At 35.0% G+C, this 19,491-nt stretch overlaps 1 protein-coding gene across 1 annotated transcript in view; it reads right to left on the bottom strand.

Moving 5' to 3' along the window:
- Positions 1–18,927, bottom strand: part of GABRA1 (gamma-aminobutyric acid type A receptor subunit alpha1) — a 54,169-nt gene extending 35,242 nt beyond the window's left edge. The window contains exons 1-4 of the mRNA XM_065936479.1: positions 18,700–18,927; positions 16,292–16,380; positions 12,865–12,977; positions 233–300 (exon numbers count right to left, since the gene is read on the bottom strand). Of these exons, the coding sequence (XP_065792551.1) occupies positions 233–300; positions 12,865–12,977; positions 16,292–16,365 (255 nt within the window). The 5' untranslated portion in view covers positions 16,366–16,380; positions 18,700–18,927. The remainder of the gene's footprint in view (positions 1–232; positions 301–12,864; positions 12,978–16,291; positions 16,381–18,699) is intronic.
- Between the last annotated feature and the right edge of the window lie 564 nt (positions 18,928–19,491).

Here is a 19,491-nt window from a genome sequence, read left to right as displayed (position 1 = left end):
CTGAAAAGTAAATGGGTATTTTCCATTTTGTAAATATTATATATACATATATCACATATTTATATATGTATGTAACATATATATGATATATTACTTATTATGCACACAGAGAAGCACAAAGATATAGCCAGGGCACTGCAAATTACTTCCTAAAAACCTAATCCATATTTTTCCTTTCAAAAGTTAAATTTAGGAAATACTCCAGGAAAACCAAAATTGCAGAGTCACTTACCATATCATGGTCTGAAACGGGTCCGAAACTGGTGACGAAGATGTCAGTCTTCACTTCAGTTACACGCTCTGATGAAGCAGGAAATTGGGACAGTGAATGTCTATCAACAGCCCTTATTAGATCTCACCACCACATACTCACACCCAAATGGGAAATTTATTGGCTTTGATTAGCTATTTCTAAAATTGCTCCACTGTGTAGTCCTGATAATTTACTGCTTACACATGAAATTTCACAGTGAATATTTTTCAGTGGAGATGGGAGCCTAAATATGCCACTCTGGGAGACAGATTTTATGGAGAGGTCAGATGATTCTTAATGGATTCTGTAAGAATGGACACACTTCCTGAATGATACCACGCCATTTCATGTTGTAATAAAAAATATGTTAGCATATGGGTATGATTTAAGCTGAACTATTCTTACACAGCTTGCCAGATTCTCCAGGTATTTAGGCTACTCTTGGGACGTATATAGTGCACTGTAGCAAGCTTTATTAACTGTTTAAGGACTCAAGGGTGTGTTTTATAAATGATTGCTTCCTGGCATTAAATCATAAGTAGATTATCCAAATTTCTCCCTGGGAAAAAAATCTGACAACCTATGTAAGTATCTTCAATTTTGAGGACAAGAAGCACATATGATGCAGCAAAAGTTCATTTAATAGGTTCCATTTCAAGCTCAATGTAATTTTATGTTAGTGGCTCTGAGGCATATATATCAACCAATAAAACTTATGTAGTTTGGTGACAATCCAACACAGATATATTTTTTTTAAAATGTTGCTTGTATAAAAGGAAACCTTTGTTGAGAGGTAAGAATGAAAAAGATGACTTTGTAATTTTCAACTTGAGCTCTGAGACATAACAGCCCTGTATTTTAAACAATTCATTTCATTGACCAGGACATTTGTATCTTTGGTGTAGTATATTAAAAAGTTGACCCAATACATGCAATAATGAATTCGTTTGAAAATCAAAAATTTTATCCCCTAGCAATTCACTTGTAAAGAGTTAAATGTTCAGTATAAATTAGGCTCATGGAAGTCATGTTATACACATAATGTGTATCTCAAATGATAGAATAATTTTGAGGTGGAGATGGTCCCCTCCATAAACAATCTATTATTTTTTAGGTTTTGTCCCCCACCCCCAACAATTTCATTGGCTCCAAAATGCTTAAATGAGCCTGCTGACATAATAATTATGTGGGATTTACTGTACAATGTTTCAAAATAAAGAACATAGCTTGAGACAAAGAGAATAGAGTTGTGTTTCTAGAATTCATTTCCAACCTCAACTTTAACATCCAACATCCTGTAGCAACTGCAGAGCGTAAGAGAATAGCTGTCAGCACTGAGTCTCAGATGTATCAGCCACTTGCCTCTCATTCCATGTCCCTCTTCTCACCTCTTCCAGCGGTCATTCCCCAGTACATGCATCTCTCTGTCTACTGCACACTTTATTTCCATAAATACATATATGGAAATATATATTTGTATATCTGTTGTTTCTTAAGAGTCCAGCAAGAGCTCACACTTTATTAGAATGTCAGAATGACTTTCAATTAAAAATCATAAAACAATGAAAACACACTATCTAGTCACAAAAGCTGGAATTCATCTATTCATTGAGCTCATTTTTGTCCTTTCTCTTTCAAGATTTCCCTTTATAGATCAAGTAAAACAACTCATTTTGTTGTTGAAGTTGAGTTTTGGTTCTCTCCAGATTACAAGCTCTAAGGTTTATGATGAATATTTTATGGCTTTGAGTGACACTTATGGAAGTAGGATTATGTCCTTTCTTTCATTTTTATTTTTATGGCAGGAACCTATGGTTAAATGCACACTTACTTGGGGAAATAAGTGTCCCTGTTTTAACACTTGCAAATGCTTCGTGGCGTGGGACAATTCTCTTGGACTCCTTCATTAGTATTATCTATTTTGGGAGTGTGAGGAGAAAATACTCCCCGAGGTAGCTAGCTTTTCAAAGCTTGGCTTACCAGATGTTTTAGGGGCAACCAATATGCTTTTTTCTTAAATGCTGAGGAGGATGTGGAGAAAAGGGAACCCTCCTACACTGCTAGTGGGAACGTAAATTAGTGCAGCCACTATGGAGAACAGTATGGATATTCTGTAAAAACTAAAAGTAGAGCTACCATATGATCCAGCAATCCAACTCTTGGGCATATATCAAGAGAAAAATCATAATTTGAAAAGATATATACACTCCTGTGTTCATTGTAGCACTATGTACAATAGCCAGAACATGGAAGCAACCTAAATGTCTCTCAACAGAGGAATGAATAGAAAACAAGTGGTACATATATACAATGGAATATTAGCCATAGAAAGGACAAAATAATGCCATTCACAGCAACATGAATGGACCCAGAAATCATCACACTGAGTAAAGTCAGTCAGAGAAAGACACATATCATATGATACCACTTATATTGGAATCTAAAAAAAGAATACAAATGAACTTATCTACAAAACAGAAATAAAGTTACAGATGTAGAAAATAAACATGGTTACCAGGGTGGTAAGGAGGTATGGGTTGAATTGGGAGATTGGGATTGACATATACATACTACTATATATAAAATAGATAACTAATAAGATAATTGATAAGTATTATGTCGCATAGGGAACTCTACTCAATAGTCTGTAATGTCCTATATGAGAAAATAATCTAAAACAGAGTGGTATATGTCTATGCACAACTGATTCACTTTGCTATACATCGGAAACTAACACAACATTATAAATCAACTATACTCCAATAAAATTTTTCTAAAACTCTGTTCTATCTAGCATTAAAATGCTCTGAAGAAGTGAACTTGCCAATTAAATGGAATATTTCTCTCTGCTGTTTTTAGATTGTTAGAAGATGATTTCATCTGCAACCTGGGGGAAGCAGGATAATCAGAAGACTCACTTTCTATACTTTCCCTTCTAATATAGCTCCCTTGTCACATGTTCAAGTGGTTTTATTTGTCATCAGTGAATATATAGTGGAAAAAGAAGTTACCATTGCTGTCAAACTGCTTATTATGTATGCTGCTGAAAGATATGTCTTGGACAGTACCATGCTCATTTCTCCAAGAAACCATGTTTTAAATGAACATGGTCATCATCTACCCCTGTGTTTCCGAAAATCACTTGGGAACGCTACTCTAAAACATTACAAAAGCTTTAGAGTAAGCATAAGCCCAATATAACATATTATGTCATTTACAAAAAAAATTTTAATAAAAAATATAAGTTCATAGTTTAAGTTGAGACGCTTCAGAAAAATATTTTAAAAATTTAAATTCCCTGAAATATCACCTTCCACATAAATCCACTGTTAACATCTTGGTGTATTCCCTTACATAGTTTTTTCTATTAAAATATATACTTAACGATTATCCTCAAACCACATTCTCACTCACTTGAGTACAATTTCAGTGGCAAAGAAGAGAATCCTTTGACCAGAAGTGTCCTTCACTTCAGCTCACCAGGGAGTCCTTAAGTGGCATGTGAAGTCATTCTGCTTTAAGATGAACATTTTATAATCTGGATTGCAAAGGTTCAAGATAGAGGGTCATTGTGAAGAAACTTCAGCCAAATTATAAACAGTGTCGTGGTTAACTTGCTTTTTTGACAAAATAATGGTGGTTTGAAATCCAGTCCTCTTCAGATCAATCAGGTTTAAATGGAAAATGCACTCATACTCATGTGTTTTGGCTGAAAGCTAAGGCAATGGTTGTGGAACCTTCTTTTTCCCAATTCTGGAAAAACGTTGTCATTTCCCCTCCTCTCCCCTCCAGCAAGAATTTTATATTTATACATATATATAAAATTTATTATTTAAGGAACAATAGAATTTAAATCACATGCTCTAATACCAGACTTTCTTGACTTAGCATTAGACTCTGAAGTTATTAGAAATATCTAGAAAGAATTCAAGGCCTTTCTATGTATCTCATGGGAAAAGTAAAGAATTTTATGCTTTGAAATATTCTATTTGAGAGCATACAACATGAGGCAGAAACTTCTAATGAAGTTTAGCTAGGAAGATTACACACCTAACCAAAGTTATACATGAATTAACCTCTTATATAATGAGGAAACTGTCTGCAAGTGGAAATCAATTAAAATAACTTGGTTGGAAGAAATGTTCAGAGACTAGATTAATCAGCAATTAATTTTTTTCCAATCCAATATTTTTGTCACAATAATCCTCTGTCCAGTGTAAAATAATCAAGATTCTTTAGAATTAGTACTAAGTGTATACACATGTTCAAGTTTTCAAAGGATAAAGATGGAATAGAGTTATGTAAAATGAAATTATGATGGTGGTTATTATTACAGCAATTAAGGATATCTAAGACAGTACATCAATGTAAATTAAGTTTATGATGATTAAAATTATTTTTTAAACAAGCACACCCTTCAAAGATATGTTTCACATACAACGTATACATATTATTTATATTACATATATGTGCACACACGTATATTCACAAACACACATATATGCATACACTATTATAACCTCTGTAACAGCTAGACAGCAGTAGATCTGTTTTTACTAGGGATTTCCTACAATGCTGATATCCTGCTGATAAGTATTGAAGTAACAGATGTTTTGAAGTGATAATTCAAAAAGATGATTAGCGCTTGAGGCAAAAATCAGAAAAGCAGTGTAGTATAGTAAGTAGTAAGCACATTGGATTAAGAGTCAAAACACTTGGATTTTAACTCCGATTTTCCTAGAGCACAAGCTATGTGATTTTAGGACAATTCTTTAATGTCTCTTAGACTATTTTATTACTTCTTCAGTGAAGAAATAATACCTGCACAATCAACTCTGTTCTATTGGATTGAGAGTCAAATAGATGTATTTTCTGGGTACATTAGTCAACAAATGTTTATTGAGAGTTTTCTATGTGCTAGGAAGGCACTTTTCTAGATAACAGTAATACACTGGTTAACAAAAGTACAATTGTTCCTGTTCTTTGGCAGCATATCTCATAGTCTCAGGTAACACATATTTTAGGTAAATAGGTTAGAAACATAGATAGGTAAACAGGCAGGTAGATAAACAGAATTAGATACATAACTGTGTATAAGCACATATGCACGAATTACACTAGTTAATGTCAGATCATTATAAATGCTCTGAGAGAAGAGATGGCATTTGACTTGTGACCTAAAAGGTGAGAAAAATTCAAGGATGAACAGATCCAGGCAAAGACATTTCAAGGAGAGGAAAGAATAAAGCAAAGTTCTAAAGCATAAAAGAAAGAATAAAGCAAAGATGAGAATAAATGCACTTTGTTTAAGAAAGCCCATACATCTGGAACTTGGTGATGCTGATGATCATGGTATAAGATGACACTGCAAGAGACCCTGATGCTGGGAGGGATTGGGGGCAGGAGGAGAAGGGGACAACAGAGGATGAGATGGCTGTATGGCATCACCGACTCGATGGAAATGAGTTTGAGTAAACTCCAGGAGTTGGTGATGGACAGGGAGGCCTGGCGTGCTGCGATTCATGGGGTCGCAAAGAGTCGGACACGACTTGAGTGACTGAACTGAACTGAACTGCAGAGGTAAGAGGGTCCACATTTAAAGAGCTCTTTATAGAAGCAGGTGACCTTTGTTCTAATGTAATAGGAAGCTTTGGGGTAATGAAGTGAAATAATGTTTCTTGTGGTTTAAGAAGACAACTGATTCTTTGTAAAGAGTGGAATGTAAGAGTGACTAATGTTTTTAAAAAATGGAAGAAGGAATCAGTAGTGAAGAATTGTAGGTGGTATTTTGTTAGGGATTCCTATTACAACAATTTAATATGGCACTGGCCATATTTTCAATGGAAATGTTGCCTACTAAGGAACTCAGAATAATAGGAACTCAGAAGAATATTCACTGGGCCCAGTTCTATGTGCTTGTAACTTATGAAGGAGGTTTATTGCCTCCTGCAAGCTACTTTGCTGCTGTTAATTCACAGAGGCAGTCACTATATGGGGTCTGAATTGGCTGGCATCAGTCATTATAATAAAGTATTTCTTAAAACCCCACTTTGAAATGTCCTGTTTAGAAATTGAAAATATCTTGAGCTCACTACATAACCATCAATTTATACTCCTACCATCTGTGGGGTCGCACAGAGTCGGACACGACTGAAGTGACTTAGCAGCAGCAGCAGCATTAGACAATGTTTCAGCTCCTTGCCAGTCTGCCTGGAGCAGCGTTTTTGCTCCTTGTCCTTCATTTCCATTCCCTTAATTTTTTACCGTTTTCCCCTATGTGCTAAAGTAGAGCAACTTAAAGTTGGTGATGCAACTGCTAAATCTGGATATGGAGTAGAAAATCACATTTTGAGATGTCTAGCCAATACCTGGTCCTTTTGTGTTTTCAGATTTCCAGAACTCAGATGATATAAGCATCTCCCGGGGAAAAAAGGTAAAGATATTAGAGCAGATACTCATCTCTCCTCCATTGAGAATGTCCCTCCTTAACTCCTTATATCATGGCATTTCTATTGGGAGAGGACAAAGCTTTAGAAAAGGATGTAATTACTGTAGCAGAGAAATGGGTTTCTTTCAGTCTATATAAGTCTTGATCAAAATTGCCCAATATGCAATAGCTTTGAGGCATCATACTTTCTATTCCCATTATGTAATTTTAATTATATGAGAATAATAATCTTGGAGGGATATGCCATCCACTTAGGACTCGGTTTCAAGTTTTCAAAATGGCAGAGTCTGTGACTATGAACAATAAGATTCTTAACTCAGAAACACTACAAAATGATGTTTCAAATTAAGAACTCAAGTTCAGACTGTAAAACACCGACCATCTAAAGAATATATTTACACACACACACAGAGACACACATATATTTAATAGTTCACATTGGTTCTAGTATCAAGAGAGGAAATGTTAAATATATAAAAAGGTCAAAAGTAACTGCACAAAATATAAACTGCAGTTGTTTACTAATAATTTGGCCTTTATAACCTGAGCATAGTCTCAGAGGCTACATTTTATTTTAGGAAGTGCTTGGCACAATGATCTATACACAAAAAGGAAAAATGGAAGCAGGAAGTTTTTAAACATGCTAAAACATTCCTCTGGGCATCTCATTTGATTCACTAGACAAGCTGGCTTCATGAGCTGACTGGATCTCTCAGCCAGTAAAGGTTAAAAGATGTTCTCTGTTCATTTTAACAGTTCTTCTTGTGTCTTTGGTAACTGCTTTTCCTCTAAAATTCAACTGAATTATGGACTGTCTAGATATAGTATTTCAGTGGAAATAGACTACATTAAGCCAAAGTCTGAGCGTCTGCTCCACACCTTGCATTAAAAGCACCAGACAAAGCTATCGCAAATTCAAAAAGAAGAATTCTAGAGTAGAATTTCAAAAGTTAATAAGAAAAGCTATTAATTGGTAAAGTAAATATATCAACAGCAATAACAAATATTGGAGAAGTCTAATGTTTTAAATTGTTTTGGGGTACTGTCAGTAATTCAGGATCTTTTTTTATCGAAAGTGAATATATTGTGACATAATATCTTGTCCTCTAAATTTCTGAAATTCTGGCTTTTTAATATAAATACAAAATGTGTGGTTTAAGTTAGGTGAACATGAATAAAATGATTGCCTCTGATACCAACATCAAACAGCATATAAAAACATAAAAAAGATCACATGAATATCAGATTTCATCTTGAGATAAAGTCTAGTTACCTATAGTTTGTAAAGTTGCATAAAATTTCACAGAAGTTAATCTGATTTTTTTTTCCTCAGAGCACTCTTTAGTGTTCCACCTTGAATTATTTCGACATAAAGAAACATAACCCAAGATGCCAAGTTAATTCCCCAAGGAGCCAATACCACTTTGCCAGCAGCACTCATATCCAGCCCAGTTTCCTTGCCTGGTGGGAGATACTTGTTATCTTAAAGCTGAGATCTCTTGCAGTTATTAGGCTAAAGGAAGTCTAAAAGGTCTCATAGAGGCATAAAAAAATCAAAAATTGGGAAAATCAAGAAGATAAGGAGTATACTTTGAGGCATAGATTGTTTATCAGATAGTATGTCAGTGCTCAATACCTTGAGAGAAAATCCCAGCTACATTCCAGTTATAAATACTCATCCAACTGATAGCTTCAATTAAGTAAAATCTAAAACAACAACAACAACAACCCAATTCTGTAACACAGGAAAAAGAAGAAAATCTTAACTAAATATGTTAAGTGTATAGAAGGAATAAGTAAGTAGCTTCACCGGTGGTTCAGTCATAAAGAACCCGCCTATAATGCAGGAGACGTGGCAGGAACCTCGGGTTTGCTTCCTAGGTCAGGAAGATCCCCTCGAGTGGAAAATAGCAACCCACTTCAGTATTCTTGACTGGAAAATTCCATGGACAGCCCATGGGGTTGCAAAAGAGTCAGACACGACTCAGTGATTTAAAAAATATCAGGAATAAGGTCAATTCTCTCCCTACATTCCTACCTACCTGTTTACTTCCCCATCCATCTGGTTTGTCGCATGATGAGTACACACGGGTACTCTCTCACTGCAAAGAGAGACGCAGCCTATCTAAATGACGGGGCAGAGAGGGCAGGAAAGATGTTACTGGAAGCACACTGCTTCTCCTTAAAAACCTGAAAACTTTCTTCAGAATGCAGTTTTGGATCTTTGTTTCTGGATTGTTCTTACCCCTACTCCTAGAGTGTAGGGAAAGCCAGTGCGATGGTGGCTGAAGTTTTACCCAGATAGGTGTAATTTGGGGGAGAGCATCATTTATAATGTTTTAGAAAGTTGGAGAAAACTTAGGCTTCTTTGGTTTTAGATTCACAGCCAATAAGGAGAAACCTTGAGAAAACAGATTTCCTCAGAAGGTGTTTGGTTTGTCTTGATTTAAAATGAAAAAGGAATCTTGATTAATCAAGGAACACCTGAGCCTAGCCAGCCTCGTAACCCAGATGCCTCTCCTGTACCAGCTTCTCTAGTTGTTCTCCTCTCTCACTTTCCTCTATTCTTTCTCTTCATTTTCAATACCCTCTTGCTCTCCTTTCTACTCTAACCTTTCCTTTCTTATCTTGCCTTTCTTTTTTTTTTTTTTTCTGGATTTTACCTCCTCTCTTTCCTCAACCATTTTATTCTTTTGTGGTAACCTTTCAAAAACATTCTTTGGTCCCTGGTTGCAAGGAAGAAAGAACCCTCTACACCATGCCCTCAAGGAAGGCAATATTAGATGAGAATAAACTCAACAATCACTGAAAATTTTGATTTCTATTTTCTGGCTACAGATTATTTCAATTCAAGTCTATTTAAAGCTTCCTCCCTTAATTTTGTACTTAAAATATGAATTTGCCAAATGTTTTTCTCTTTATGTCCCTGAATAGAGGATATTACTAGAATTCCACACACCATCCTTTTTAGTGTTATCTTTTTTAAATTGAGATAGACTTCCAGGATATAATTTTTTATGTTGTCCTTAAATTTGTTTCTTAATTTTTGGATCTAGGGTGTACATTTCCAAAGAGTAATGTTACACCTTTGGATGCTGTGTGTGTTTCTAAAAGACAGGTCATGATGAAACTGCACGTACTAGAGTTTCTTACATTAGTCTCAAGTCTTAGCTTATCACATTTCTATATTTTATCAAGACATTCAGAACAAAATATCCCTGTCTTCTGCACAATGTTGTTAGTTTTATAAAACCAGACTTTTATCATAAGACAGTGGGCTCCTTTCTCTTGCAAGAAAAGATTATTCCAGCTGTGATCATGAACCTACTATGAGGAAATTTTTACCCCCTTTATAAGCTAATGATAATCTTTCAAGTATTGCCTCTATATAGTTTTTGCATTGAAAAGCAAATGAATCATGTAAAAACTTGATTTTTATAATGGAGACCTACTAGAATGCATGTTAAACTTAGCTTACCAGAAAACTATGGTAAAGACATAGAATTAAATAATTCTGTAGAAATGTATGTAATAATTTCAATTTATAGCATCCAAAAATCATGCATGATTTTAACATTTTTCTCTAATTCTGTAGCTCATTATGTTTATAAAATATCTAAAAACTGTGTTTAATATTTAAGGCTGTATTTTTCTAAAGACAGATAAACATTCTCAAAATGTACTTAAACAGGTAAATGAGATAGGTAATAAACACATCCCATTATATCCCTTAAAACTGAAAAGGCACTCCAAAAAATGACAAAAATTAAGATAGTGTTAAAACTTTTTCATAAATCTCAAATCCATCAGATTTAATTGCAGTATGTTCTAGGATGACACATAAAATAGAAATAAAGGAAATTATTTAGGCTACTTTAAAATTTGTTTTCATGTCTATCATAACCTCAAAATCACCATTTCCAGAAATCACAAATCTCAGAAAATCCTCTTTAAAAAGAATAAAGCAGACCCATTTTAAAACTTTTTCCTGAGCCCTTAAATCCTCTACTATGGTAGAGGACATTATATTCACTTCAATTAAAAAGAATGTATCTTATCTATATTTAGCCTACCACTACTCTGTTCTTTACATAACTATTTTTGTTATTCTGAGGGGGTTAAGTAGATAATATATTAGATTCCATGAAAATTGCTACCTGAATTAATGTAGTTGTTTCTGTATAATAAATTCACTATCATCCTGAGTCTTGAAAGAGTAGCTTTTAAACTCATTCTGAGTCTGTATTATGTATCTTCGAGGTTTGTGGCTCTCCAAGACTTAGGTATGCATATGAGGAGTAGGTGAAATGCTTCCTGCTTACACTATATTTGATTAAAGAATTAACATATACATTTATTAAAGTTATTGTATATAATTAAATTTAAATGAGCAGTCATGGGTGCGTTATCTGTACTCCAAATAACAATATGACCACATAGCTGATTATTAAAGAAGATGTATGTGTGTGTGTGTGTGTGTGTAAAATTGTTTAACAGACTTAAAACTATGCATAGAACTTAAAAGAGGATACTTATATTCACATGCTAAAGTATTAAATGCAATTTCCTAAACTAGAATGAGGATAAGATTTTCTAGATATATTATAAAATTCTGCAGATTTTCTATGGATTGATATGGAGAAGGAAGATGAATAAGTAAACATCAGATGCATGCCCATTCGTAAACGTTATTATCACTATTCTGACTCTTTTTGTCCGTTCCTCCCCTACCTGCGGTCTTTGCAATTTATTTCAAATTTTATAAACTAAGAACAATTTTCCTGAAACTGCTCTAGATGTTTAGATATACACAGATTTTATGTTAATACAGCACACATATTTATGCACTCTATTTTGTGACCGATACATTTTATTCCTTAATACTTTTTCAAAGAACTTAGTAAGGGGTAACCAAGTGGAATACAGCAAACCTGGGGGAATTTGTATAGCATGTCCTAGAATGAATGCTTGAGATTGATAGGAAGGGACACCTGGTAAGACCTTTGACATATTTCTGAATTGCGCCTTTGACAAAGGAGTTTCCCTTAAACCTCTGAGACACTAATGGCATTTGGCGGTCTCAAAGCAGACCTACGACCCATAGCCTTGTGATCACACTTCCTAAAGTATTAAAACGAAGATTCTAAATCCATGTTACCATTCTGTTTTAAAATCACAAATTGAATTCTTAAACTTCTTATTCTTTGCATATCTTTGCTGTCTAGATGGAGAAGAGATGAATTTCTTAAAACTGGCATTTCGTAGTAATTTAAATATTTCTATTACATAGTTTCAACAAATGCTCTGGATAAAGTACAGCATAAATTATAGTTTGGAGTCATAGATTCTAACCTTAGTTTCTTATGTGACTTTGAACAATAATTCATTTCTTTGCCTCATTTGTTTTACTCTGAGATCAATATTTTGTTTTGACTTTATTATTCTTTGCTTAACTAAATAAGATAGGTTGGTTATCTTATTCAAAGGCTATTTAAATAAGTGTGTAATGCCTTGTACTATTTGCTTTTATTGTTATAAATATTGTATTATTAAGTGCTATCTTCTTCCTGAGTAGAAATTCATTAGTAAACCACTTAAATGGTATACAAAGAAAAATACATTTTTACTACAGAAAATTACAGTTTAAGTTTAAATGCACCGAGATAAAAAATACTACCATCTATCTCATTCACCTTTTGTCCCAGAGATGGGATTAATCTAACACGAAATAGTGGATCAGTCTGTAAGATTCCACAAGAAATGTTTACAGCAACAGATTCAGAGATATTCTAGTTGAATCCAATGCAAACAAAGCAATGTGGAATGTAATAGCAATGCAGTCTTTGGGCTGGAAGGAAGAATATTACCTGCCTTTCTCCCTTGTAAAATCAAATCATACTTGCAAACTATTATGAATGTCAAGTAAATGTAACATTACTTTCATGACATTATGGGAAGTTTGAATTGTCTTTTATCACGTTTGGGTATGTGCATGGGATGACCATGGAAAATTGAATTAACATTGGGCCATCTATTGAAAATAGGATGAGTCATTACACTACATGCTGTCATTCTTCTTACTTTACCATGTAGAGGGAAGCAGTGTTTTAATAGTAAAGGCTTAATATTGTTCTCTAAAATAAAACACTATAATGCTACTCACCTCCTAATCCCGGTCTCAGGCGATTGTCATAACCATCTAGGAGTCGGTCCAAAATCCTGGTGAAGACAGTGGTGTTGTCTTTAAGTTCATCTTGTAATGAGGGTTGTCCATAGCTGAAATATCAGAGGCAATAGCTAAATTATACATTTTGACTAAAACCTTTTTCCAAATAAAGCCTTCCGCAATTTTTTCAAATTCCTTTCTATTGAGTCTTAATTTGAAAATTCCTTCTGATAAAGTAAAAAAAAAAAAAAATAGCTTAATTCTTGTTCTCATAGATGATATGCTCTATATTCTAATATTTCTAACTATGGAAGGAAAATTATACGACATGAGTTGTCTCTTTACATTTATAATTCTCAATGTGTGTACAAAGTTGTAATGCATGTTTTCTGTGGTGAAGCAAGAACATTAATGCACACTACTGAAAAACCGAAATCTGGGAAACTTCTTCCCAAATTAAAAAATTGTATTTATGAACTACCAAAGTAATTAATAGCTTTGTTTTCATTTAATATGTAGAATAATCCTAAAATTGCATCTACCAACATGCCTCCGTTCGTCCACTTCCTATGTTTCTTTTGTGGTTTTTGATGTTCTTTCAGGTGTTTAAATGAAAAAAATAGATAGAACTTGTTTCTTATGATAATTATTTGCTCACATCAGTGTGTAATTTCTATTTCCATTAAGGTTTATGAACCAATAAACCAAAACTTTTTATAATTTGTCTATTCAAACCTCTAATTAATTGAATTTTTGTCCTTGTTGGTCTTAGAAGTAAAATATACCCTGGAAAAGGTAAGGTCCAATATTCTAAATTTATGATTTTACTAAACGGTAATGCAAGATTACTGTTTTAAGAAAGCACGGCTATTTGTGAGCAGAGTTTGAACTAGAATCCAGTTTTCTTTAACTTTTAGTCTAAAACATTATTTTCATTCTTCTATATCAGAGTAATTATTCCTGTTTAATTCTTTCTATATGAATATCTAGTTTTTAACCCCTTATCATTACTAGTCTTTGAATTTTGATCATGTAATAACCACAGTTCAAATATTATATATTTATTATATCAATCACATTATTATCTATGCTCCTTAACTCATATTTTATGTAATGGTTAAGATGACACTTCCAAAATCCTTTGGGAGAAGAGTCTTCTATTTTAGGATAGATCACACTTACTGAGACATTTCATTGATAGCTCTGACCTTGAGAAAAAATGAATATAGAGTGTAAACTAAAAAACTGACATAAAAATATCACTCTCATATTTTCTACGTAATGTGCTTTTGGCTTCTCACTTGTGTGTTTATATTATTGATTAATCTAAGAAAAATAGTAACAGTTGAAACCAGGATTCACTTATTTGACAAAAGCAAGAAATATAATCAAGTATCAATTAAAAAACAAACACTATTGTTTAGGTAATTAATGTTATATTGGTAAAATGCAAAACTTTTCTGATAAAATTTTAATAAGCTATTATAATGAGAAATCTATTCATGAATATGAAATATATTAAATGTACCTCTTTGAAACAGTCTTACAGTATCATAAATTCAATATTAATACCATGCAGATTGAGGGTTTACTCTCTTTTGGCAAAATTAAAGATCTTCCTGGTTTCTGAAATCAAATTTTCAACAAGCTCTGTGTCTTCCAGGATGTCTCACTAGCAGATGACAGCAGTAAAGCAAAAATAGTTTTCTGAAGGCAATTATTTTTAAAAACTCATTGTCACAAAACCTACTGCCATGCATGCATCTTTCAAGGATACTAGAAGGTCATCTTGATAAAGGTGGAAAAGAAATGCTAGCACACTTTGAGTTGTAAATAGGGCCTGATCAAGTATTCTAAGGAAGAAGCATTAAAATAAGAAGGGGGAAATGATGAGATGAAGTGACATGACAGAGCATATTAGATTGCGAATATGGTTCCCCCAAAATGGAGTGGTCTGTTACCTTTACCTGCATTTCCTTTGTTTTTATAGCATATGTCAAATTCAGGAAAGGCTTTTCTCCCCCTAGTTTGATTTTATAAATGTTGTTCTCACCAGTTGTTTGCGTTGGAATACAAATGCCAAAAGAGTCTTTTCCCTCCCTCCCAGCAAACCATTTCTGCTCTGCCAACTGGAATGATAATCATTCTTTTATGTGATTTTCTTAATCAGGTTATGCTTCATCTTTAATTCTCATTTACTATGTAATTGTCAGAGAATAAGCCTAAGATAAAGATCAAGATTATTTATTTGCTATTAAATACTCATGCCAATGTAATGTCTCCTAAACTGAATATATAATTTGTAATTTGTAGAGAAATGTCAGTTACAGTACTTGATTTTGATTCCGTATGAGCCACTATATAATAAAACACTGTGCACTAACTCCATCTACAGGTCATCACAATAGTAACACTTCATATAATTTTTCAAAAGCAGTGAGGAACCTTTTACTCCTCAGATTAAGAGTATCTGACAATAATGCATTTCCTGTTCATCTGGCAGTCATTATTCACCATGCACAATAACAAACATTAAGAATGGACAACTTCTTAATTGAAAAAAATCCTCCTAAATCCTTACATTTCCAGACTATTCCATCTCTTTGCCTTAACTTGTAAGGGTTCACTTTTCGTTACATTATGGAGAATCTTAGATTTTTATAGTATGTCTAAGACTTTGGCCACAGGAATAGATTATACTAGAAATATAAAAGCAGATAAAGGAGAATCTGAAATACTTGGTCATTTATATCTCTGCTATTATAATGTATCTATAAACTTGATGGGATCATTAACTAATATTTTGAATATAGTTAATCACATTATTACATTTTTCTCATAACTTATCTCCACAGTAAACTTAAATAGAGAAGTTCAGTTTTATCTACCGTTCTTAAATGTGTCTTGTATACTCTACTTCTATTAGTTATATAAGTAGTAGTTTCAAAACAAAATGCACATGCATTTATAAAAACTTATAGCATTCAAATTAAAAATATTATTCTAAAGTTTCTACTTGCACATAGTCAGAAGTTACTCTATGATCTTTGCAACTAGTTAGAAATTTTCTTGTTGGAAAATCAACTTACATAGTATCCAGATATTAATTGGGGTAACTTTTTATGAATTAGGAAACTGCATGATTTGTTCGGTTACAACTGAGCAGTGAAAAGTTCAATTTAAGAATTAAATGGTGAATTAACACATTCCTTAACAAAAGCGTGTTAAGTGTATTCTAACTAACATGCAAATAAGATGATTATTTTTTCATACTGTTCTACTTTATTAGCGGGAATTTTATTGCAGTTAAGTTTTTTTAATCCCCTTAGTCATGAATTTATCCAAGGTTAATTTTCTTCACTCTGAAAGAATAAATGAAAAGTTACAGAAATTCTCATGCAGATTTAAAATAAAGGGTCCCCACCTTCTTCCAGTCAGTGTGGTCAGAAAGAGGGTCCAGGCCCAAAGGTAGTCAGAGAGACCCGGACTTTTCTTCATTGCGGGCTTGTGCAGCTGAAAAGTAGAACAAGTAGAGATCAATGTCTCTTGCAAGAAACATCAGGTTATAACCACTAGGGCTGACTGAGGCAGTTCAGATAAATGCTTTGAAGTCAGGAAATGACCTCACTGGGATATGACACCTCATTGGAAGCAATGGAAACCTGGACCATCCATTCTCCACTTTCCCTTCCATTTCTCCATTCAGAAATATCAGTGTCTTAATTTCTCCTATAAAAGAATACAAGTTGCAATGCTCTCAGGTGATAAGATTGCTCAACATACAATTGTGAGTTTTTCTTTTTCTCTAGGCTTTATATTACCAGTATAGTTTGAATTACTATCCTCTTGTTTATCATCTGATAAATTTGACCTTTCTGATTTGAGTTCCCACAACTGCACTGTGCATTAAATATCTTCAGCTGGTGTCTACAATGGAGAGAGCCTGTTCGGGGGCTGTGATGGGGTAGGTTATTATGCTTTGATGACTGAATTCATCTTGGGGTTCTGGATACACCTTGATTTCAGAAGCAACTGCTATTTATCTTAAAAAAAAAAAAAATCATGAGATGTGCTGCTGAATCCTGAAGTCGTGCTTGTAATTCTCTGCCTGTGATTGCCTTGTTAAATATGCTCACTAACGCTTCTGTGGGGCTAAAGGACACACTTTATAGTCAGTCCATGTGCTGGCCTCTCACACACAAACCACACTCACATAAATGCACACAAACATGCCTACACATATCTTTTAAGCCCTCTTGGATTCTGCCGGGTTGCTGCTAGAAAATGTTTCATCTCCAACAGATGGAAACTGGAGTGCTTTGCTTTGCATGAATAAGGGAATCTTTTTTCCCTCTTAGGTAAAGTGCAATCAATCACCGTCTGATTGTTGAATTTAGACTTAGGTAGTGGGATGCTGGACGGATGGAGGAGTCTGGAAAGCTTAGAGAATTTTTAAAATTATCTATTTGTGCAGTTAGTTTTTAAAAATAAGTACACTACCTGGAGAAGGAGAAGATATGGTAACACTTGACTTGAATGTGCTATAATTGATTCCAGTTATGAGAATGTTCAAGGTAAAATTTGTTAGCACTTCCCTGAATCCCTCAGGAGGGTCAGTGATTAATGGACTGCAAGTCTTTTAAAGCATATTTTTCATGAGACACTCTATAGTTTAATGTGGTATGCCTTTAAATACATCTACACAAATGCTTTCCGCACTCTCTGGGATCATTTATATCAGTAAAAATCATTCCAAATGGCAATGTAAGCAATGAAACATAATTAAGGTGCTTACAGTGGACAGTCTAGATCTAGAGATAAGAACTGTGAGATTCACAGTTTTTCCCTAAATTTGTGACTGCTTTTAACATAGAAGAGTTGAATAAGATGAGGAATATTGGATAAATATCCTCATGTTAAAATATTGCATCTAAATTGCATAATTATATTAATCTTTTATTAATCTTCAACATCTGTTATGAAGGAAAAACAACTTCCTCTACCCTATTAATATATGTTAATCTTTATAGAAAAAAAAGGGTAATTCCCGAAGGAATAAATGAAACAAAACAAAACCCCAAAGCAAGATACCATTGCTTTCTGTCCTCCTCTGACATTTTAAAAAGAGGAAAACAAACCTATCATGGCACTTGAGTTGTTGAGTAAGAAAGTTTCTTGCAAATACAAACATAATAGTTTAAGAGAAACGCTAAGCTGTCTCCTAACCCTTTTCCACCTTCAACCTCACCTCATCAAACACACACTCCAAACACCCATATCCCATGCCACCCACATAAAATGAGAACTTGAGTTTTTTTTCTTCGTGTTCAGAATGAGAGAGACCCCTACACCAGAGGGCATTTCAGCAGCGTCCACCGGAAAGGAGAAAAGAGGCATTTTCTTTTTTTGCACCCAGAAGGAGAGTGCCTTCCCTAAGATATGCAACGTTGAGACAGGTTTTCTATACCAGCGTCTTAACTTTAGAGGATGCCCCCCGCAACGCCCCTCCCCACTTCACCTCAGCTCCCTTTTGCCAAAAAAAAAAAGGAGACCAAAACAACATGTCACCACCCACCCCGCGGAACACATTCAAATCTGCCTGCCAAAGGAAGGAAAGAAAAGAAAGACGGAGAAAATAATAATAATGACGATAACGCTCCTAGACCGCTGCGGTTTTAACCCTGATAGAAAACCATTCGTTGTGTCTACCTGCTGTGGGATCAGGTTCCTGTCCTGTTCCCTCTTTCTCTTTTCCCTATTGCATTCTGGTCTCTCCAGCAAGGAAAAGGCACGTTCAAAGCCCTGCGTGCTGCGGTCCGAAGCCGCACTTACCTCGGGCCCCCTCTGGGCACAGGATCGCTCCAGACCCGGGAAAAGTCTGCGAGAGAAAATCGTGGAGAGCTGGGAGCCGGCGCGAGTCCGCGAGTCCGGGCGCGCCGGCAGCGGAGAGGCGTCCTCGCTCCGCCGCTCGCTCACTCGGTCTGAGCGGGCTGAGCCATCATGGACTCTGCGTGCTCCTCTGCTGAAGATTTCACACCCGAATTTGCTTCCCAATATTCCAATCTGCAGCTATACAACAAAAGATTTTTCTTTACCAAGACAGTAGTAATACGTCCCAGGGCAAACCGGATGTGAAATAGGCGGTGACTTCATGCCAGAGAGATTTTATTTTAGAAAGGAAGGTGGTACCAGCCTCTGAATCTAGAGACCAATCCGCCCATTTTTTATTTGCAGCACAATTTAACTTGCACCGCTCTGGCCCTAATCCCCTTCTCTGAGCTGCAGACTCAAATCCTTCTACAATCTGCTGCAAGCTTTCCCTTTTTGGGGGGGAGTGGAGACGGGGGAGGGAAGAGTAGAAAGGGTTAGAGGCACAGAGACTACCCTCAGAATCTCTTCACACTTGCAATGTACGAACCCTCTATTTTAAGGTGTGCCTATTAAAAATACAACCGATCAGTGTAACTATTCCACCTTTGATCAAATATTTAACCACCGCATGCATATGAATGGATGCAAGCTATGAGAGGGAGGCGCAGGGTTCCACATGTGGAAAGCGCACTCTCCTCTCGCCTGTCTCGCTCACACGCACTCACACGCGTCTGAGTCCTTGTGTCTTGCAGA

This window comes from Muntiacus reevesi, chromosome 1 (genome assembly GCF_963930625.1).
Source record: "Muntiacus reevesi chromosome 1, mMunRee1.1, whole genome shotgun sequence".
NCBI classification, from domain to species: Eukaryota; Metazoa; Chordata; class Mammalia; order Artiodactyla; family Cervidae; genus Muntiacus; species Muntiacus reevesi.
The sequence above is the reverse complement of the archived record's forward strand: the minus strand, read 5'-3'. Positions and strand labels throughout refer to the sequence as shown.